Below are 24,640 nucleotides of genomic sequence, written 5' to 3' on the forward strand. Positions count from 1 at the left end.
ATTCTGTTCCAGTTAAAAGGTTGTTCAGATTCAATTAGATCTGTGAACCATATGTTTTAATGGGTAGCTCAGGATATGAATTTACCAAAGGTTGTTAATATACAGTATTATAGAGATCAATCCCTTCAGGAACCCACATCATTTGTTTTCTACATTTCATCATTGGATGGTTCGGTAGTTGTGTTTCCCAAGGGACCCCACAGGCCAGAGTAGCTGACCTAAATTGTAAATTATAGGGGGGGGAAAGGAGTTTCCTGATAACGTGTATGTATTTTTTAGAATCTTGGAATGTTCTCAAACCATTACTGTCCATGATTATCGGCAAGGGTACGGATTCCACATTTGGCCCATTGGTGGGATGCAAAAGGCCGCCCTCCAGATCGCAAGGTATTATTGTGAAATTCTGCAGCATGGGCATGCCATTTTCATTTCCAGTTATATAGTAAAAAAAAATTGTACCAAATAGAAATAGTGTGAGCAGTAATACTACCAAAGTGTAGTTGACATTGTTTAAGGGACATATCAGTGAAGACCACGTCTTCCAAGGCAATAGGAGACACCATATTTCTCTCTATACTCAGCTAGGGGACAGAAGAATGCTAGTGCCTGGAAATACAATTTAAAAAGTTTGGTATGGATAGTCCAACATCTTTCCCTCGTTGTACATTTATCCGTGATCATATACCATATACATTTTGAAACCACACTATGAAACGTATCCCAATAACCAGTAGGGGGAGACAAGGGAAGCATTGAACTACAGAAATTCAGCCGCCGCGATATAGTCATTTTGACAATTGATATTCTGCCTGTTAAAGCAACTGGGATATTATTGTATCTACTGAGGTCAGATTGAATTGATTTAAAATCAAATCAAATTTTATTTGTCACATGCGTGGAATACAACAGGTGAAATTACAGTGAAATGCTTACTTACAAGCCCTTAATTAACCAACAATGCAGTTTTAAGAAACAACCTAAAAAAAAGTAAGAGATAACAACAAATAAGTAAAGGGTAAATAACAATAGCAGGGCTATATACAGGGGGTACTGGTACAGAGTCAATGTGCGGGGGCACCGGTGTCGAGGTAATTGAGGTAGTATGTACATGTAGCTACTCATGTACATATTACCTTGTATGCAAATAGCCTAGGAGGCCATTTGATTAGATGTTCAGGAGTCTTATATCTTGGGGTAGAATCTGTTTAGAAAACTCTTGGACCTAGACTTGACGCTCCGGCACCGCTTGCCGTGCGGTAGCAGAGAGAACAGTCTATGACCAGGGTGGCTGGAGTCTGACCATTTTTAGGGCGTTCCTTGATATAGAGGTCCTGGACGGCAGGAAGCTTGTCCTTGGTGATGTACTGGGCCGTACGCACTACCGTCTGTAGTGCCTTGCGATCGGAGGCCGAGCAGTTGCCATACCAGGCAGTGATGCAACCAGGCAGGATGCTCTCAATGGTGCAGCTGTAAAACCTTTTGAGGATCTGATGACCCATGCCAAATCTTTTCAGTCTCCTGAGGGGGAATAGGTTGTGTCGTGCCCTCTTGTGTCTTGGTGTCCTTGGACCATGTTAGTTTGTTGGTGATGTGGACACCAAGGAACTTGAAGCTCTCAACCTCCTTGACTACAGCCCTGTCGATGAGAATGAGGGAGCGCGCTGTCCTCCTTTTCCTGTTGTCCACAGTCATCTCCTTTGTCTTCATCACATTGAGGGAGAGGTTGTTGTCCTTCCACCACACGGTCAGGTCTCTGACATCCTCCCTATAGGCTGTCTTCATCGTTGTCGGTTATCAGGCCTACCACTGTTGTGTCATCGGCAAACTTAATGGTGTTGGAGTCGTGCCTGACCATGCTTTCATGGGTGAACAGGGAGTACAGGAGGGGACTGAGCACGCATCCCTGAGGGGCACCCGTTTTGAGGATCAGAGTGGCGGATGTGTATTTACCTACCCTTACCACATGGGGGCGGCCCGTCAAGAAGTCCAGAATCCAGTTACAGAGGGAAGTGTTTAGTCCATACTCCTCCATCACTGCAAGAGTAAAGAACCGAGGACTGCCTCAGCTCATTAGCACAGTCCGGTATGGACTCCAGGCCTTCTCTCCATCTCCTCTCACTACGTCAGTTCTAATTGGTTATGAGGGAGAGAACCATGGTGTTGAGGGTGTGCATAAGTTGTGTTCCATTTAGAACTACTGTGGTAGGTTTTGTGGGTTTTGACACTCTTATGTAGGTGTTAGCAATGAGCTTAGGGATGAGCTTTGAGGGCACTATGGTGTTGAATGCTGAGCTGTAGTCAATGAATAGCATTCTCACATGGGTGATCCTTTTGTCCAGGTGGGAAAGGGCAGTGTGGAGTGCAATAGAGATTGCATCATCTGTGGATTTGTTGGTGCGGTATGCAAATTAGAGTGGGTCTAGAGTTTCTATGTTGTGGTGAGCCATGACCAACCTTTCAAAGCATTTCATGGCTACAGACGTGAGTGCTACGGGTCATTTAGGCAGGTTACCTTAGTGTTCTTGGACACAGGGACTATGGTGCCCAATGATGGGCCTGGTTGGATTTCTGCAGTATCTCCTTACCGTCCGACTCATTGAAGAAAAACTCCTTGTCTAATCTGAGGTGAGCGCTCGCAGTTCTATTCAGTCATAGGAGATGGTAGAAGCAACATAATGTACAAAACAAGTTACGGATAATGCAAAAAAACGAACAAAATAGCATGGTTGGTTAAGAGCCGATAAGACGGCGGCCCTCCCCTCCGGCGCCATCTTACAATCTTACAATTTGAGCGTTAAAGCGTTAAAGTTTCCGGCAATGATTTTATCTAAGGAAGCAAATATATTGACTCCCAAATATTTAAAATGGGAAACAGCAACATAGCAGTTCTGAGCAATAACTAGGTCATATAGCAACCCGTTTTTGGAACAACAGAACACAGCCTTGAAGGAAGAATGAATTCTAGCGAGTTCCTCTTGATTAGCGTTGTTGTGTTGCACTTCAAACAAACTACAGTAAAACACATTTGGTTCAGACGGGTTGGTTGGAGCATGTTGCTGGCAATTTCCACCTTCAGAATTGAGGGTTTGGTTTCTGTACGGGCCACATATTACTGTACATTGATTAAAAGCATATACTGATCATGTAAATGACCATATTCAGCATATGTCACAGAGCACAGTCACAGAATAATATAATCACTTTGAAGTGCAGTATACCTTTCAATTAAACAAATGTTAGAGTGTCGAGTGACACAGAAACCATGCTTGCATAGCGATAATCCTCAAACATGAGAAGAATTGCATATCTCCTTCATCCCAGCACAGACATGTGTGATGAAACCAGTTAGGGAACCGAGGGAGACATGTGTACCAACATGATTCATTCACTTTGATGTTACTGTGATTTCTCCCTGACCTCGACAGCTGTCAGATCAAGTCATCTCCTGAGAGTGTGAGTCAACCACTGAGTCACACACACACACACACAGCATCTGGATTTCCCACATGTTTTCAAACTTGTCGGGGAACCTGTCAGAGGTACACACACACACACACACACAAAACATTTCACACTGGTCTCATGATGACAAGACAGGTATCCACTAGAGAACCTATCCAGCCAGCAGAAGGACTGCGTGCAAGATAGATACTGTAAGCCACAATTTAGTAGAGCCACCAACAGTAACACATTCAAACAACGAAACCCTTGAAAACCATTGCATGGGGAAGCAAGGGTTAGGTGGCATGGGGAAACAGGGGGTAGGAGGCAGGGAGGCAGCAGCTAAAGCTCACCGATAGCAGTCATCCGCATATTGAGGTCAGATGATGTGACTCGTCCCGTAACCCTTGAAACGCCAATTCCAAACCCTCATTCATGAAGTGAGAGATAGAGAGAGAGGAGGAGAGAGAGAGAGATGGTTGTGGAGACTGGGAGGGAATGAGAGATAAAAGGAGAACGGAGGGGAGAGTGGGAGAAACTGGCACAGGAGGAAAGAGGGAAAGAGAGAGAAAAAGAGGGGACTGCCAAAGGCACCACTTAGGGACGACAAGCTCCACTCATCCAGAAAACAGCCACCGCCTCTCCTAAATTCATCCTCACATCCACTCAGTCCCTGACCTCATCTGAGACACACACACATACTGCCCCCTCAGACAGACAGGGCCAGACTCACTCTCTGCACCAGCATAGCCTGTGTCCTCTGAGAGAGAGCCAAGATAGATGGAGGGCGTTAGAGGCAGAAACAGAACAAGAGGGAGAAAGTGATAGAAAGGCATTTAATGACAGTAAAGACGGGAGAGCTCAGAGGACTAGGGGAAAAGATACTAAGCTGAATGAAGGGATGACAAAGAGGTAGGAGTAGAAGGAGGAGAAAGAGTGGGAGGGAGAGGAGAAGTGAAGTCTTAGCTTCTGGCTATAATCCCTGGAGCGGATACCTCTTGATTGACAGGTGCTAAGCCAGTTATGTAACCGCTGAGGCTTTCCGACAGCTCTCGGTTGTTCAGTCATGTGTCTGTGTACGCTGCAGTTGGAACCAACCAATGACAGGAGTCAAGCCAGGAACCAATCAAACAACAACAGAAGACATAATCCGTCTGGCCCTGCGGCCTTGTGAATGTTGACCTGTTGAAAGGTCTTACTCACATCGGCTGCGGAGAGCGTGATCAAATACACTTTATGACACTGTCATGAAGCATTATGACCATCAGAATTATATCAGCCAGATAGGTCGATCACGTACATGCCCTTATGTCAGTCATCAGTCACAAAGAGGGTGTCTTGTCCTGCTCCTGAAATCTGCTCCTGCATTCATCCCAGTCATCAGCAACAGAGCATTGGGGTAGGTGCATGTCTGAGATCAATGTGTGCACAATTACAATGATAATTTAACATGGTCCATGTTATATAAAAATGTTATATAACATAAACGCACTCTTGACAGGTAGGCTAGGGTGTTACGGAATGTTTTGCCTTGTGTGGTAGGTTTTGACACTCTTATGTAGGTGGCAATGAATAAAATAACTACCGTGGTAGGTTTTGACACTCTTATGTAGGTGTCATTAAATAAAATAACTGCCGTGGTAGGTTTTGACACTCTTATGTAGGTGTCATTAAATATAATAACTACCGTGGTAGGTTTTGACACTCTTATGTAGGTGTCATTAAATATAATAACTACTGTGGTAGGTTTTGTGGGTTTTGACACTCTTATGTAGGTGTCATTAAATAAAATAACTACCGTGGTAGGGTTTGACACTCTTATGTAGGTGTCATTAAATATAATAACTACTGTGGTAGGTTTTGTGGGTTTTGACACTCTTATGTAGGTGTTAGCAAGTCGAAAATGTCAGGAGTTTCCTAGTTCCGACTTGTACGCGGACACGGAATATGCATTTGCTGTTTGAGATGCTGTAGCCGCAGCTCCCGCGATGTCTGACAGATTTTCCACTCAAAGGCTCTGTATCTGTATGCTGTACGCGTGTGATACATAAGATACAGAACAAATATACTGTACACACGCACCAATTGAATTCCACTAAACTATGCACATTTTTATCGACCAACTACCTACAAACAGACAACCATGCTATTTGTCTACCAACCCTCCTTCTAACTACAAACAGACAACCATGTTATTTGTCTACCAACCCTCCTTCTAACAGACAACCATGCTATTTGTCTCCCAACCCTCCTTCTAACTACAAACAGACAACCATGCTATTTGTCTACCAACCCTCCTTCTAACTACAAACAGACAACCATGTTATTTGTCTACCAACCCTCCTTCTAACAGACAACCATGCTATTTGTCTCCCAACCCTCCTTCTAACTACAAACAGACAACCATGCTATTTGTCTACCAACCCTCCTTCTAACTACAAACAGACAACCATGCTATTTGTCTTCCAACCCACTGCCTACACAGAAAACCATGTAGCCCACACTCATTATGCAAATTGTACCGACACACACACACACACGGAAATGGATTGAGCTCATACAGCAACAGCAGGAAGTGCTGACTGTAACTGTGTCAGCGTTTACACCCAATGTGTTGTCCAGCACACACACTTCGGTCAACATACTAACCGTTTTCATCTTTGAAAAGGCTGCCTCTCCATCTACTGCACTTTTGGTGGACATTCTTAAGTGCACTCTTGTTTACTGTGCATGTCGATCTGAATTCCAAGATAAGCATTGATTAGACTGTGGGCTTAAAACACACACACACGCAAGCTCGCGCACACACACACATTTACACACACCTACAAGTCTCACACAGATCAATAAGATGGTAATAGGGTTCTACAGAATACAAAACAGTATTATTTACTTCACATTATTTACAATAAATTAAACTACAGCTCTAAGATGGATTTACGCTTCAACAAACAGGCTCCGTTTTAAAGGATTAGACAGCAGTGTTTTCTTCAGTGATTTTATACTGTGTTAGGTGACATTAAGACATTAGGGCAATTCCATGGTAACAGAATGAAGCAGAGACTCAGATTGTTCCCTTTCAAAGTGATGCCAGAGGCTAGTCGAACGTCGACCTCTTCATTGAGACAATGCTGGACCGTCAATCCATGGGCAAGTCAGTGGCACATTTTAATTTGCGCAGAAATAAAAAATGAAAGAAAAGTTATCTTGCAAATTCATCACGCTACGATGTGAAATATGCTTTTAGAAGTCTTGTCTTTGTTTGAATGCTTATCGGTAATGCAGTCTTCGGTGTGCTTTGCTTGTCAATGCACAAGCAGCGTTTTACCCACTCATATCGATAGATGTTCATTAAGTCATACAAAAGTGTTTGTATTGTGGGATGTTTAAAATGCATTCCGTCATTCCTAAACGTGTAATGTTATATACACAATAGGAACACCTGCTTTTTTTCATGAAATAAACTGACCAGGTGAATCCAGGTGAAAGCTATGGTCCCTTATTGATGTCACTTGTTAAATCCACTTCAATCAATGTAGATGAAGTGAAGGATTTTTATACACATGGATTGTATATGTGTGCCATTCAGAGGGTGAAGGAGCAAGACAAAATTTAAGTGCCTTTTGAACGGGGTATGGTAGTAGGTGCCAGGTGCACCAGTTTGAGTGTGTCAAGAACTGCAACGCTGCTGGGTTTTTCATGCTCAACAGTTTCCCGTGTGTATCAAGAATGGTCCACCACCCAAAGGACATCAAGCCAACTTGACACAATTGTGGGAAGTTTAGGAGTCAACATGGGACAGCATCCCTGTGGAACACTTTCGACACCTGTTCTGAGGGCAAAAAGGTGTGCAACTCAATATTAGGAAGGTGTTCCTAATGTTTTGTACACTCAGTGTATTTTAACATTGGTATTTATTTTACACACAAAAAAATGTTTCATTAATAAAATAGTTGTCTTCCTCAAATGAAGGGCAGGGAATGTGATTTCATTGGTCCTCACCTAGTACCTCAGTCATATAATTCAGGGAAACTGGAGTTAAGTGGAATTAGTTGTGAGTTTGCCAACCTGGAACAGTTTAGTTCTGAAGAATTCGTTGCTATAGAAATTTAGCTGGCTAAATGTGAGCCACTTTCGTATTCCAAATTTAACTCAGAGTTGATCAAAGTTACCTCGCTAACTCCTCAAACCTGCTTTGCTTACTAGCAAACGCTCAAACAGGAAGTACCAGTGACGTGCTCAATAAAGAAGTGGTCTGTTGAAGCGGATGCTAAGCTAAAAGACGGTTTCGCTAGCACAGGCTGGAACATGTTCCAGGATTCATCCGATGAAGAGCTATAACTCCCGCTTTCATGCGGGACACTAATCCGGACGCTTACAAAACATTTTTTTTATTTATTTTTAATAAATGAGGTAAAATGGCCAATCGAGCTCAACTAAAACTATGGAAATGCAATGGAAATCCCGTGGGGGAAAGTTCCCGAATCTCCTCATTGCCTCCCAGCAAAATTAGCCTACAATTAAAAATTAGCCTACAATCAATTTGTTGAAGCACCTTTGGCAGCGATTATAGCCTCGAGTCTTCTTAGGTATGACACTACAAGTTTGGCACACATGTATTTGGGGAGTTTCTCCCATTCTTCTCTGCAGATCCTGTCAAGGTCTGTCATGTTGGATAAGGAGGGTCACTGCACAGCTATTTTCAGGTCTCTCCAGAGATGTTCGATCGGGTTCAAGTCCGGGCTCTGGTTGGGCCATTCAAGGACATTCAGAGACTTGTCCCGATGCCACTCCTGCATTATCTTGGCTGTTTGCTTTAGGGTCATTGTCCCAATGAACCTTCACCCCAGTCTGAGGTCCTGAGTGCTCTGGAGCAGTTTTTCATCAAGGATCTCTCTATACTTTGCTCCATTCATCTTTCCCTCAAACCTGACTAGTCTCCCAGTCCCTGCCACTGAAAAACATCCCCACACTCTGATGCTGCCTCCACCATGCTTCACAGTAAGGATGGTGCCAGGTTTCCTCCAGATGTGAGAGTCTTTTGGTGCCTTTTGGCAAACTCCAAGCAGGCTCCAATGTGCCTTCTACTGAGGAGTGGCTTCTGTCTGGCCACTCTAACATAAAGGCCTGATTGATGGAGTGCTGCAGAGATGGTTGTCATTCTGTAAGGTTCTCCCATCTCCATAGAGGAACTCTGGAGCTCTGTCAGAGTGACCATCGGATTCTTGGTCATCTCCCTGACCATGGCTCTTCTCCCCGATTGCTCAGTTTGGCCCGCGGCCAGCTCTAGAAAGAGTCTTGGTGGTTCCAAACTTCTTACATTTAAGAATGATGGAGGCCATTGTGTTCTTGGGGACGTACAATGCTGCAGACATTTTGTGTTACCCTTCCCCAAATATGTGCCTCGACACAATCCTGACTGTCATAGCAAAGGGTCTGAATACTTATGTAAAATTGGCATTTCGGTTTTTTTTTTTTTTTTTTAATAAATTTGCTAAAATTACATAAAACTTGTTTTCGCTTTGTCATTATGGGCTATTGTGTGTGGATTGATGAGGAAAATGTGCAATTGAATCTATTTTAGAGTAAACATGTAACGTATCAACGTGGGAAAGGAAAGGGGTCTGATTATTTTCAAGTGCATTGTACTTTGGCAGAGGAGATATAATTTATTTAATGTGTGTGTAGTAGAACAACAATACAGATACACAATGTTTGATTTTGGTCACAAATCACGTGCCATGATTTCTTCTACAAGTTAGCGGGTTTTAATCATTAAAAGCAGAACACGGAACAGCCATGTGAGTTGTTTTGGTCCGTGTACCAGCCTCACTTGCTTACTCCGCACGTCAATAGGGAGTAGTTTGGTTCGAGGGCCTGTCATGCCAAATAGTGTCCCCCTCTGCGTCACAATGGGATTCGATGAGTTCTAGCTTCTGTCGCTAGGGCTGTTCCTAGGGCTGTTGCTAGGGATGTTGCTAGAACTTGTAACATTTTGACTGGATTATGTAATGAACCAAAGAGCTCGTTGCTATGCTGGTTGCTTGGCTCTATTTTACCTCGTAGCTGTCGCGAAGTAAAGAGGATGCGGGCAGTTCTAGTTCACCGCATAAATGCTCGCTCAGTCTGCAAAATTATGACCTCACAATTTCTCTCCAAGGACGATGCTTTTGACGGTGACAACCTGCTGACTACCTGCTGTTTCAGAGGCCCGAAAAGACTGGAAAGAGAACACTTTCTTTACCTTGTACTTGTCTTTATATAAGTAAATATTGTTAAATAGGAATAAATAATTGAAGCTGTTTTTAGATTGACGTTGCTAGCTACTGTACTTATTTACCTCAGCCTGCCTAGTCAGCTAGCCAGCTACAGTAGCTGCCAGACAGTTGTATTTAGCTAACGTTAGCTAGCAAGCTACTGTAACTGTTAACGCGGCTTTCTGTTTGTATGTGGCTTGCACTTCAGTGGCATACCTCGAGGAGATTTTCTTTTATCTTTCCAACCAGGCGAAGTACTATGAAAACACCACTGATCTCGAAAAGAAGCGCAACATTCAGAGAAATTCACAATAACATTGAGCAGTTAACTTATATTAGATAATTGTACGGATTTAGCTACATACAACCATTTTTCAACAACCATTTTCCATCTAACGTTAGCTAGTTGCTAGCTATACATATAGTTCAGTGGAGGCTGCTGAAGAGAGGACTGCTCATAATAATGTCTGGAATGAAGTAAATGGAATTGTATCAAACAGGTGGTTTCCATGTGGTTGATAACTACCATTCAATTGACTCCATTCCAGACATTATTATGAGCCGTCCTCCCCTCAGCAGCCTCCACTGATATAGTTATATGTCTGTCATATTGAGGTGTCTAGCTACAGTATCAGTTAAACCTGATCAATCAAATTGATAGGTGTAAACAATTATGGTAATTCCAGACAATCATGTGTACCTAAGGGGGAAGGATGGCCAGCCAGGCAGGAGGGTGATTTTTACTAAGGAGAAGGAGGCCGTGCTGACCGAGATGCATGCAGGCCATTTCAGTGAAGCGCATGATTGCCAAAAATCAACCTACGCTTCTTCTGACAGGGAATTGTCAAGGAGGTGGACAGCTGGGCAAGTGAAATAACCTTTTGGTTATCAGTCACATTCTATTATATCTGAAATGTTTATGATTTCAATGAGTGTCATATCAGGGAGCACGCAAGTTTCCATTTTGTCACTTTTTGCAGCTCAGTACCCTATCTAGCAAGCCAGAAGTTTGAGAGGCCAAAGACTGTGGCACCAGAGTTGAAGCCCATCAAAGTTGTTTCATCAAGGCACATGATTTAAAAAATAATCATATTTCACCTTTATTTAACCAGGTATGCTAGTTGAGAACAAGTTCTTATTTGCAACTGCGACCTGGCCAAGATAAAGCAAAGCAGTTCGACATATACAACAACACAGAGTTACACATGGAGTAAAACAAACATACAGTCAATAATAAAGTAGAAAAGTCTATATACAGTGAGTGCAAATGAGGTAGGATAAGAGAGGTAAGGCAATAAATAGGCCATGGTGGCAAAGTATTTACAATATAGCAATTAAACACGAGAATGGTAGAATGTGCAGAAGATGAATGTGCAAGTAGAGATACTGGGGTGCAAAGGAGCAAGATAAATAAATAAATACAGTATGGGGATGAGGTTTGTTCCAGTCATTGGCAGCAGAGAACTGGAAGGAAAGGTGGCCAAAGAAAGAATTGGCTTTGGGGGTGACCAGTGAGATATACCTACAGGTGTGTGCTGCTATGGTGACCAGTGAGCTGAGATAAGGCGGGGCTTTATCTAGCAGAGACTTGTAGATGACCTGGAGCCAGTGGGTTTGGCGTCGACTATGAAGCGAGGGCCAACCAACGAGAGCGTACAGGTCACAGTGGTGGATAGTATATGGGGCTTTGGTGACAAAACGGATGGCACTGTGATAGACTGCATCCAATTTGTTGAGTAGAGTGTTGGAGGCTATTTTGTAAATGACATCACTGAAGTCGAGGATCGGCAGGATGGTCAATTTTACGAGGGTGTTTGGCAGCATGAGTGAAGGAGGCTTTGTTGCGAAATAGGAAGCCGATTCTAGATTTAATTTTGGATTGGAGATGTTTAATGTGAGTCTGGAAGGAGAAGTTTACAGTCTAACCAGACACCTAGGTATTTGTAGTTGTCCACATATTCTAAGTCAGAACTGTCCAGAGTAGTGATGCTGGTAAGTGATCGGTAAGTGTCCCAATTCAAATTTTGCACTGATAAGTTGTTTTGTAATGGTTGCTTTATTTGACCACAGCAGAGTTCAATATTATAGAATGTGTGTGTGTGTGTGTGTGAGAATCCTTACAAATATTAAAATCTGTATACTGTATGACACAGATACGGGTAAGAATAAAGAAATCTTCTCTCTAACACTTAACATTTTAGGGGTGGACCTCATCAGACCCTTCACGGAATCCAGGGATGGCAACAGCTGGTGTCTGACGGCAACCAATCACTTTACCCATGTGGGTGGAGGGCAAGGAAATACCCATTAAGGTCAGTAAAGGAGGAGTACGTGCTTAACTCTAAATGAACCCATTAAAAAGGGTGCTTGGACCAAGTGCTATGACATCTGGGCAAATGACTTGGTTTGGAAGAAGGACGTAAGGAAGGCGAGACCTGGGAAACCTCGCTGTTATTTCGCTCCTAGCTGGGGTCACCATCTGTTAAAGTGAATATTTAAAAAATCTCAGACAATAAAATAACCTGAAGCTAGTTTCAGTTTCCCTTACACTTCTCTTTGTCTATCTAGGGTTACCTCGGTGGAAGCCAACAATCTTCTACAGTTGGAGCAGTTGGACGGTCGACCACTGAAAGCCCTGACACTCTACACTTCAGTGAAGCCCAATAGACAAAGTACGTTAACCTTAAGCAAGAAAGCAAGAAATTGTAGTTATGCTTATAAAAATGTACCTCTTCAATTTACCTCTCCAAATGACTTTAGGACCATCGACTGTCCGAGCCCCCCAGGAGGTATCCCATCCACCAGAACAAGTGAGTTCGGATCAGTCTGATTCTCTGTGCTCTGAGTCAGAGGAGGGCCAGCTTGAGGTAGCCTATACCTTCCAAAAGTGTTGAAAAGTACATATCTACCATTTATAACACTGCACTAATCCATCAGTTTTTCTCACAGTAAAGTGTAACCTGTGTTGGCTTGTTGACATCTCTGTCTCCTACCCTGTTCCCTTGAACTCTGCTCCTGTTCTCCAGGACCTAGGGGTTCTGCCCAACACCCAGATGTTACATCATCTACAGCTACTGTTGTTGTCATGTTGTCAATATCTGCTAAGAAAGTTTTTTGCTCTATCATACTGGGCACATATGTGAAATACACAGATGAAGTAAAAGCACTAGCACTGCAAACACAGAACAACCAGTTCCTGGACTTTGGAGTCTCCCTCTTCAAGTCCCCGTTCTGAGACAGGCTGGCTATTGAGAACAATTGACAGGCAGAACCTCCCACCCACACATCAACCATCTCCTCTATATTCCACACACCAGAATTCAGTATTTTAGTCTATGAGTGCACAAAAAAATCTGTGAAAATAAATGAATGACACAACTGTTCCAAAAACGATCAACGTTTATGTATTCCACTCTGAAATATTGCCAGGTTGGTTTTCACATTTGTTTCACAAGGTGTTCATTATTGTAACTTGTAAGGTATCCTTTGATAGTATTTATTTGTTCCACATTAATCATTGTTGTATCCTATGACCTACAATAGATACATATATACTCAACCACAAGGGTGTGCTAATGAGCTTCTTTTTTATTTTATTTTTTAAAATCATAACAGAGGACTACTGAAATTATGTTATTTCAGTGTAGAGAAGGGAAGGGCAGGTGAAAATATAAACATGACAGCCAGACAAGCCAGTGTATGAATCAAACCCGATTTGCATATGAATGGAGTGGAAATTAGCTGACTGTGATCTGTAATATTAGTAACTTTAACGTGTCAAGCAGATTACACTTTTTCTTCTACATTTACGAAACGCAGCCATGTTTAAGACAAGAGTGGGGTAACATCTCACAGCAAGAACTGGCACATCTGGTGCAGTCCATGAGGAGATGCACTGCAGTACTTAATGCAGCTGGTGGCCACACCAGATACTGACTGTTACTTTTGATTTTGACTCCCCATTTATTCAGGGACACATTATTCCACTTCTGTTAGTCACATGTCTGTGGAACTTGTTCAGTTTATGTCTCAGTTGTTGAATCTTATGTTCATATAAATGTTGACACTAAGTTTGCATAAAATAAGCGTAATTGACAGTGAGAGGATGTTTCTTTTTTTGCTGAGTCTATGTACAAACATATGTGTGGAGCACAGGTTAGCTGCTTGTTCACCTGCACCCGCCTGCAATTGCTAAGAACCCAACCTCAACTATCAGGTTTATGATTCTGATAAAGATAGCACCTCTACAGACAGTAACTGCGCGTTCCCATTCTCTCAAGACGCTGAAAGAAATAAATCATATTTATCCACCCCTGTTTTATCCACCCTAAACCCACCCGCTCCGCGGCTATAACCGCAGGGACCTCGGGTTATGAGTCAACCCACGCATCACTAGGGGACACACGCGCGCACACACACACGCATGCACGTAAAAAGCAATCTTAACCTCAGATCAGTGTCTTGGGTCATGTTCCTCCTACTGCAAGGAAAGAGTTTGGAACATAAACACAGAGTCTCTGTCCAAAATGGCACCCTATTTCCCTACATAGGGCACTACTTTTGACCAGAGCCCTATTGGCAGCCAAAGGCTCTCTGTTGTAACGTGATGACACCTGCCGAAGAATCCACCCCTATTTCCCTATTTTCCCTTTGAAAGGTATTGGTATCCTATTGTGAAAGGTTGGCCCCTGTGCAGGCTCAGACAGGTAATCTGCCGGAAAATGTCCCTGTGGTACAGGAATTTTTAACGCTCTCTGTCATCCTCACTCCGAAACACACACACCTCTCTTACTCACTCCTTTTCTCCATAAATACTCCCCGTCTCTCTCTATTACTCGTTCTGTCTCTCTCTACATGATCTCTCTGTCTCTCTCCATAATCCCTCTCTCCTTCCCTCCCTCTCTCCGCTACGATGCAAAACGTGTCTAGAATAGAATAAAAATTTAGGATTATATATCTAGATCAGGAATTCCGACAGCCTGTAGTGTTCAGATGTAATGGATATGGCTCAGTCTGCAAAAACACATTTGGTCAAATTAGACTCCCTTTGTCCCTCTCATCATAAACTTTATCTCTCTCTCTTTCTATCTCTCTCTCTCTCTCTCTCTATCCTAACTCTCTCTTTCTCTCTCTCTATCCTAACTCTCTCTCTCTCTCTCTCTCTCCCTTTCTCATTCTGTTCCTCTATCCATAAACTCTCTCCTTCTCCTGCTGCTATCTGTCTCTCCCTTCGATCGCAGTACATTCTGGCAAACAGTCGTGCATTTCTGTAATGGATACTAAAACACAATCACACTTGGGAAATCAAGCTGGTGGTTCTGCACAAGGCAAAGGAAATTGGAAAAAGCCACTGGGCACAAACTGGTTGAATCAACGTTGTTTCAAGGTCATTTGTCAACGTTGTGCGATGTGAAATCTATGAGGAAAATACATTGGATTTGAAAAAAAGTTATCAACATAAACTGTTGTTTAGAGGGTGAAATTCCAACCACAGGATTATGACATCATAGTTATTCAAAGACAAACCTTGAAATAATTATTTTGAATTTGCACATAGAACAATGTCAGATCTTCAATGTTATATCCACTATCTGGATAAAAATATATAGGATGGGCAGCACCTCCTACTGGAGAATTGATCTATCTACAGCTACCCTTTCAGTTCCAGGGTTTTATTTACCACGCCCTGCTTAGCGATGATATTTGTCACTGACTACCAATGTGCTATCGTGAGAATGATTGTTGGGAGTCCACTTAAAAACTAAATAGATTCACTGTTGCTATCAAAGTTATTCCGCTCATATATCATCAATGATGCTATTAAGGCCGACATAGCATTTGCAAATCAACAGCTATCATTTCAATTCAACCCAGGAATCAACCAAATAAGACAACACGTAGGCCTAGGGCTTACGAATTGTGTTTGGTTGTCAACGCAACCAAATATCAACATTTGAAGGAGATGTATCATCTGCTTGGATAGTTCCATCTGTGCCACTGACTTAGTCTGGCTTTAATTCCAGTTTGTCTACAAAATGAATCATTTATATGTTACGCCTCTGTCTCAACCTAAAATCTACGTTAAAGAATAGGACATTATTTAAAGTGCATTTTATGTTTGATTTGATTTAGTCCTATTCTCTTAAATGCGATTTTTGGTTGAGATGGAGACGTGAATCCAACATAACAATTACTAATTTGAAGACAAACTGAATACTGTAATTAAAACCAGACTAAGTCGGTGGCACAGATAGAACCATCCAAGCAGAAAATAAATCTCCTTTAAATGTTGATATGTGTTTGAGTTGACAACCAAACACAATTCAATGTCACTTTAGAAATTACAATAAATAGCTTATAAACTTGTCGACAAGGTGACAAATTATGTTTTGGATTCACGTTTCCAACTACAGCAGTGGTCACTATTTCAACCACATTTGCGATCGAATGGTCGATCTCCAAGGCATTCCTAGTCGATCACCAAACATTTCTGTCAAAAACCCAACGGGACACATTTAAAAAGTGTGTCCCGTACTTCAGTCAAACTTCCCATTAATTTGATGAGAATTGACATTCCAACCTGTCTCTTCTACATTCACGTTGCATTTGTGAAAATATATATATATATATATATAAGCTATCATATCATATCACGACCCCATGTGAAAGTGGGGTCACAAGAGAAAATGTACACTTGGTTCATAGAACGATAGCCGCTAGATGCAGTTGTAATAAACAGAGCGGTTTCTGTTATCTTCCTACAAATGTGGCCCTACCTTTTGAATGGTTTAGGCTCCTAAATAGAATGAACCCATCACTGAAAGGAAAGACTCAAGAACACGCACGTACAGTTGAAGTCGGAACTTTACACTTAGGTTGGAGTCAATAAAACTAGCTTTTCAACCACTCCTCAAATGTCTTGTTAATAAAGTTTTGGCAAGTTGTTTAGGACATCTACTTCGTGCATGACACAAGTAATTCTTCCAACAATTGTTTACCGACAGATTATTTCACTTATAATTCACTGTATCACAATTCCAGTGGGTTAGAAGTTTACATACACTAAGTTGACTGTGCCTTTAAACAGCTTGGAAAATTCCCGAAAATGAAGTAATGGCTTTAGAAGCTTCTGATAGGCTAATTGACATCATTTGAGTCAATTGGAGGTGTACCTGTAGATGTATTTCAAGGCCTACCTTCAAACTCAGTGCCTCTTTGCTTGACATCATGGGAAAATGAAAATAAATCAGCCAAGACCTCAGAAAAAAAATTGTAGACCTCCACAAGTCTGGTTCATCCTTGGGAGCAATTTCCAAATGCCTGAAGGTACCACGTTCATCTGTACAAACAACAGTACGCAAGTATAAACACCATGGGACCTTGCAGCCATCATACCGCTCAGGAACGAGACGCATTCTGTCTCCTAGAGATGAACGTACTTTGGTGCGAAAAGTGCAAATCAATCCTAGAACAACAGCAAAGGACCTTGTGAAGATGCTGGAGAAAACAGGTACAAAAGTATCTATATCCACAGTAAAACAAGTCCTATATCGACATAATCTGAAAGGCTCAGCAAGGAAGAAGCCACTCAAAAACTGCCATAAAAAAGCCAGACTACGGTTTGCAACTGCACATGGAGACAAAGATCCTACTTTTTGGAGAAATGTCCTCTGGTCTGATGAAACAAAGATGGAACTGTTTGGCCATAATGACCATCGTTATGTTTGGAGGAAAAAGGGGGCGGCTTGCAGGCCAAAGAACATCATCCCAACCATGAAGCCCGAGGGTGGCAACATTATGTCGTGGGGGTGCTTTGCTGCAGGAGGGACTGGTGCACTTCACAAAATAGATGACATTATGAGGAGGGAAAATTATGTGGATATATTGAAACAACATCTCAAGACATCAGTCAGGAAGTTAAAGCTTGGTTGCGACCCAAAGCGTACTTCCAAAGTTGTTGCAAAATGGCTTAAGGACAACACAGTCAAGGTACTGGAGTGGCCATCACAAAGCCCTGACCTCAATCCTATAGAATTTTTGGGGGCAGAACTGAAAAAACGTGTGCGAGCAAGGAGGCCTACAAACCTGACTCAGTTACACCAGCTCTGTCAGGAGGAATGGGCCAAAATTCACCCAACTTATTGTGGGAAGCTTGTGGAAGGCTACCCAAAACATTTGACCCAAGTTAAACAATGTAAAGGCAATGCTACCAAATACTAACTGAGGGTATGTAAACTTCTGACCCATTGGGAATGTGATGAAAGAAATAAAAGCTGAAATAAATCATTCTCTCTCCTATTATTCTGACATTTCACATTCTTAAAATAAAGTGGTGATCCTAACTGACCTAAGACAGGGACTTTTTACTAGGATTAAATGTCTGAGTTGAAATGTATTTGGCTAAGGTGTATGTAAACTTCCGACTTCAACTGTATGTACTGTTTCCCTCTACAAGCCAGGGTTGACAATGGGTGGACAAGACCAGGCACTAAATCAGACTGGGGGAAAATATGATCATCAATGATGGCTCTTTCCTACACAGAAGTATCATACAAAATGATTGCCTCATGATCTTCTGAACTTCCCTATGCCTTTCTGATGCATTTCAGTCACTACAAACCATACTGACTTCAGATTTAAATACTGTCAAAAACACTGTCAGACTGATTTGCAATAGAATGTCATAGCCCAAATTTAAAAAAGATAACATTGGCAGTTAATTACACGATTACCTGGTGGGGTTGCAAAAAATGTTTGATATCAAAAATGGGTCGCTGGCCAAAAACGTTTGGGAACGCCTGTGGTGGCCTGTGATGTTAAACCGTCGTTGTTGAGATCTGACATTCTGCACAGCGCACGACGAGACGTAGGCCAATGTCAAATCGTCAACCCATCACATTTGTCAAATCCTTATAGGCTAAATTCCAGCTAAACTTGGAGGACAGTTTGAACTAGGCCTATTTACATAAAGCATGCTTCTAACAAAGCGATACAAGTCAGTAAATAGCAGTATTAGACTGAAAGATATAAGGTCATTTTGTCAAGCTTGTGAAGCTCTCCATGTTCATGAAAGGGATACCTTGTCAGCTCGGTTGTTTATTCAACATATTTGCTGATACTTCACTCAATCCCGATTTTCCTAAAACAGCTGCAAATGTGGTCTCTCGTTTCAAAACAGTGTTGTAAGTGCTCTTTAATTAGCGGGGGGTATTCATATAGGCTACACTGTCCCACAAAATCATCTCAACTGTAATGTAACATGTAATCTTAACTGCAATCTAAGTCATTTGGTTCTGCTACTAGATGAAGTGGTGCCGACACATTAATATGTCGTATAAATAAACCAAAAATCTGACATTGTTTTTCCATTTGGTAGTGCTTTTACATGGTTGCAAGCATAGAGATAACACATTGGAAATTCAACTAACTTTTGGCTCTCTTTTTGAGTGGGTGAATATAGGTTGTAATCTCGTTGATCAACGTCTTAACCAAATATTAATGATGAACCAAATGATCCACGTTGAAATGACCTGGTGTGCCCGGTGGGTAGTGTCAAATAGTCTGACTCTCACTGTATCACCTTGGCAGACTTTCTTTCAGAGGTTTTCAGAGTTTTTCAAAAGGTTGAACGTACATATCGTTAGGACCGTAAGAAAATCAATATGTAAATTGATTGATAAGAAAAGCCATGTGTGAAACATGAAACGTAACAGTTAAATTAGATCTGTAAATGAACAAACCCTATGTTAGGATTATGAATTCAATGAATTCTTACTTTATGTCTCCCTTTACTCAGTTACAGATGGTTTTTTTTATACGTACAAACTTTGGCATCTGCTGAAGGACATAGCTAGTCGAAGTTAGCTAGTCAATCAAGCAACTCTAGCCCAGACGTTAGAGTTGCTTTGAAGCTTCCGGTTTCATTTCCAAAATAAAGTCTAGAGCCTGTTTAAGAACTGCATTCGATAACGACATTCGACGTACCAATAACTGCATTCGATACCAGTAGATTATGTAGTATAGGCTTGGGGCTTCAGCAAATTAATTGTGTGGGAATGATACTATAAAGACACAGAAGAGCCTTGTCTAGAATAACCGCCTGAGCAGAAAAAATAGAACGTAAATGTGATTTATGCTAGGCCTATTCCACTATCTAAGTATGCCATGCTGTTGTGTTATTTAATGGCCATATATTTTATAGCCGCGTGGGGCTACTGTGGTGATCATGTAACCTAATGAATCACAGTCCTTCCAGGATTTGGGAGCACGGACTGGTCTTATATAGGTATTATATTAGGCATTTTGACTGCTGTATTTGCTAATTCCACTCTGTATGGAGGCTTGTTATAGCCATTCGCGTTGCACAACCCCATCACGCAGAGGCTATATCCATATCAATGAATGAGACAAAACAAAATATTGATTTAAGTCTTGGCTATAACCTGTCCTGAGGGAAATAGCCAAGGGGTCCCAAATGGTCAAGACTATCTATAGCCTATACTTATTACCAGATCTGTTTTTCCCTATCAGCCACTGCATGTGCTTCGTCAACTATTTTGTTTAAAATGTATTTAGAGGCTATACTTAGAGGCCTGTGAGCTAGGTTCTCTCTTTAATTGGAGGCCTATAATAAAAAGTGTTGCGATGGAGGGAATAGCCTATATGGAGACTACCTAATGTCAGACTTAGCCTACGTTTAACATCTACCTCGTTCGTTTCAAAGTTAATATGTTCTGAATTTTTTTAATCATATTAACCCTGCCTACAAAATATGCTTCGGCAAGATTTTGAGTGATGAAATACATATCTAAATATTCTATATTAAAACATTTTGAGTGGCCAAGAGGGTTCCTACATAATTCAGATTCCCCAAACATGTAGTATTATTCTGTTTCATTATTCTGGTAGACACTACTCATTATGATTCATTATTCCTGGTAGATACTACTGGTTATGATTCATTATTCCTGGTAGATACTGGTTATGATTCATTATTCCTGGTAGATACTACTGGTTATGATTCATTATTCCTGGTAGACACTACTCATTATGATTCATTATTCCTGGTAGATACTACTGGTTATGATTCATTATTCCTGGTAGATACTACTGCTTATGATTCATTATTCCTGGTAGATACTACTGGTTATGATTCATTATTCCTGGTAGATACTACTGGTTATTATTCATTATTCCTGGTAGGTACTACTGGTTATGATTAATTATTCCTGGTAGATACTACTGGTTATGACTGCAGACAGAGCCAAGAGAATGGGATGGTGCAATATTGAATGAGTCATATTTTGATAAGGTGCATGCATGGGGATGTCCACGTCACCCAGAGATATGCCCATGCTGTAGAGATATACCTATTGGACTGAAACTTCACTGTTGTAGGCATAATACAGCTAGTGGTACAGCTGTATCCATTCCATTAGCTACCTAAATGTGAAGTCAACTCAACTGAGTATTAGAGAATGGAGACTTTTAACTTGAAAATGCGCAGGATACCTCTTTCTGGTTTCCCTGACTTCCGTTTTTTTATACTGTGCTATGCTTGTTCGCGTAGCACTCCGCACAGGCTGTTTGGTGTAGGTTGTTTTTGTTGGTGAGATGAAACGGACAAAACTCTGAAAGGTATTATTGTACGTCAGAATTGCAACACAAGATTAGTTCAAGCCTACATTTTTTTTGGACCATAATCGTAACATGGTGTTTGTATGTTCACAGATGAAATTTCACATTTACGTTTCATGTTTACACATGGCTGTTCTTGCGATCCTAACGATGAGCATGTTCAACCTTTTGGCAGCTATCTGGCTCCATACTCTTAGATCATGCATTTCTCTTACTCCCCTCCCCTCCCCACACAGCAAACACACACACATTATTCTTTTCAGAAACACTATGGTATTACATTGTCTTATCTCAGACCCATTTGGGCACCAATTTGTTGTCTCTCAGAGGAAAGGAGATCTTTAACTAACTATATATACACTTATATTACCCCCTCCCTTCCCAAAACCCTGGGATTGTGTTTTTCTTATTTGATGAAATATCATCTGTCTTGTCATTGTGTAAAGACACACAACTGTAACCTGTAGTCAACAGGTCTGGTCAGGCTGCAGCTGCTGTCTTAGCTGGAAAACACACATCATGCATGCACGCTCACACGCTCACACGCACACACACACACACACACAACTAAAAGGTGAACCATATGACCATCAGATCAACCTGTCCTGCAGGTATTGTTATGCAATGGTTGTTTACTTACCCAAATGACCTGTTAAACAAATTAAACTGTTCACATTTGTTTGGTCGAGCATCCCAAGGTACTGTTGTCTTTGGTTGTTAGCTAAAGGTAACTTCCTTTGATGATGCGGGTGCTGTTTTACACCAGCATAGTAGTTTATTTTAGCAGCTTCAATGGAAATGATGGTTAGCCTAGAACCCTAAATAAAGGCTACAAAAGAGCTACAATATATTGTAACGGGGTGGTACAGTACACGTCGGAATAGCCTGTAGCTCCAATATTGCTACTATAGCCCACATTATATCTATAGGCTCCATGTACATGCTGCAAAGATATTACTCATGTAGGGCTAATAGAGATAGGCTATAGCGGTATCTTTGTTTCATTGATCCTTACCTGCAGGTCAGCTTTATCCAGCTGTGCCTCCTTCTCTCCTACATCGCTGTCACTACCACTCGCTGAAGGGTCCGCAACCAGCCTCTCCAGGCACGAGGACCCCAGCGAGGAGCTCTTGTGGTGGGATTGCACCAGCTGTACTAGCGTGGGCTTCGGGATTCCCGAGCCGCCAACGACTCTCTGTGTGTCGGGCTGCATCGGCTCTTCGCCCGCCTGTCTGGAGATGTGGCTGGTGCTCGGGTCCACTTTGCCGCAGAGGGGCGACTCCTGCAAGTCCAAACCCACCGGTTCAGAGAATAGGTCGGGCTGTGAGGAGGAGATCACCCGATCCAAAACAGGGTGTTTTTTCTTCTTCCGAAACATCCACAATGATCCCTTCTCCTTTTTCTCATCTGGGTTTCTGGCGCTGAGTTTGGGGCTAAGGATGGGTTTGGCTCTCGCTTGAAATTGTTTCCACATTGTGTTTTGCTGGGACGAGGACGAGGAGGCTTCATCGTCGTTCTCTTCACTTCTCTCCATTCTCTCCTGCTCGTTCTCTCTCTGTGTGGTGCGCTGCTGCTTTCGAAACGATAAGTGTCACAGCATGATGGACTGACAAGGCGCACTGGAGACCAGCAGCTATTGCGCATTACGCAGTTTCTCCTTTGAAGACATCGCAACGTTGCTTCGATGAACTCTGTAGGGTAGACCAATGGAGTGAGTGATAGTAGCCTAATTGCTTTACGCGGAAGTACGCTGATTTGCCGTGAATGGTAGGCTACTCTGCAAAGGGGGTGTTTGCATTTTGCCCAGATGTTTCAAAACAAGCGTATTCAACAGCCCGCAGGGTGCCAAAAGATTCCTGTCTGTACACCAGGTAGACTACAAACTAATAGGCCTGTGCATAATACATGATCAAATTAATATTACAAAATGTGAGTAGCCTACTATCAAACTAGACATGCTGTTAATGTATACCAAGCTGGTTAAATATACCTATTTAATCCAGGGGTGTAGGCATGGGTGGGGCTGGTTGGGCCCAGGCCCACCCACCAAAAATAAAATGCTCTTTAATTAAATGTCAGTGTTCCAAATGGGACATTATTTGTCTTTTTACATACACATGCAAAAACCCTCAGATATAAATCATTGCAAGCAGTGCACTCGGTTAGTCAGATTTTACTAAATATAACAGAACAGATGACATGGAATGACATTCACTCTCACTGGAAGGTTTGCCAAAAAATCATGAACTGAAAGCCACACACCCAATAAACCATGAATATGACTGCATTGAGGCATATGTCACTGTGCTTCTGCGGCTATTTGCACCATGCCTCTGCCTATTTCTTTTGTTCATTTAGAAAATAAGAGAGTTCATAGTACAGTGCCTTTATCACAGTCAACACACCTATATTTGACCTTTAATTAACATTAAAAATGCATAATTTTCTCTCAGTTATCACGTTTCAGGAAAGACCAAAATGCAGACTGTGTTGAAGTAACAATGTTTATCACAGCAACAGGGGCAGGTCAAGACAGGCAGAGGTCGATAATCCAGAGTAGTGGGGCAAAGGGTCAAAAGGGTCCAAGGCAAGGGTCAAAACTAGGAGGGTGAGAAAACGAGAGACTGGGGGAAAGCAGAATCTGAGACAAAACATTGGTTGACTTGACAAACAAGATGAACTGGCAACAGACAAACAGGGAACACAGGTATAAGTACCCAGGGGATAATGGGGTAGATGAGCGACACCTGGAGGGGAATGGAGACAAGCACAAGGATGCGATGAGCATTAAAACTGCACATTTATCTCTCTGCCCATGGTAAAATGTGTAGAATTGCAGGAAATATGCTTTAAAACCGTAACATTTTCTCTCAGCATCATGGCAAAAAGTGTAAAAATAGCATGAGATTAGCTATAAAACGGCACATTTTTCTCTTTGCCCCCCGGAAAAAAACTGTTAAAAACTGGAAGCTAATCGCTTTCCCCTCCCAAGTTTCTGCAGGCCCACCCACCAACAAATTATTGGCTATGCCACTGATTTATGCAACCATTGCCCCTGACCACCTTTAACAGATAGGCCTTATCTGAAGTCCCTCCATATAATGTACACTGAGTGTATAAAACATTAGGAACACCTGCTCTTTCATGACATAGACTGACCAGGTGAATCCAGATGAAAGCTATGATCCCTTAATGATATCACTTTTTAAATTCACTTCAATTAGTGTAGGTGAAGGGGATGAGACAAGGAATACTTTTTTGCCTTGAGACAATTAAGACATGGATTGTGTATGTGTGCCATTCAA

The 24,640-nt window shown here is 41.9% G+C and overlaps 1 protein-coding gene across 2 annotated transcripts in view; it reads right to left on the reverse strand.

Moving 5' to 3' along the window:
* Positions 1 to 23,058, reverse strand: part of LOC112230850 (multiple C2 and transmembrane domain-containing protein 1) — a 43,798-nt gene extending 20,740 nt beyond the window's left edge. For both annotated transcript variants that reach the window (XM_024397188.2, XM_042311166.1), the window contains exon 1: positions 22,351 to 23,058. In XM_024397188.2, coding sequence (XP_024252956.2) covers positions 22,351 to 22,869 — 519 coding nt within the window. In that variant the 5' untranslated portion in view covers positions 22,870 to 23,058. The remainder of the gene's footprint in view (positions 1 to 22,350) is intronic.
* Positions 23,059 to 24,640: the final 1,582 nt, after the last annotated feature.

This window comes from Oncorhynchus tshawytscha, linkage group LG33 (assembly GCF_018296145.1).
Source record: "Oncorhynchus tshawytscha isolate Ot180627B linkage group LG33, Otsh_v2.0, whole genome shotgun sequence".
Classification (NCBI taxonomy): Eukaryota; Metazoa; Chordata; class Actinopteri; order Salmoniformes; family Salmonidae; genus Oncorhynchus; species Oncorhynchus tshawytscha.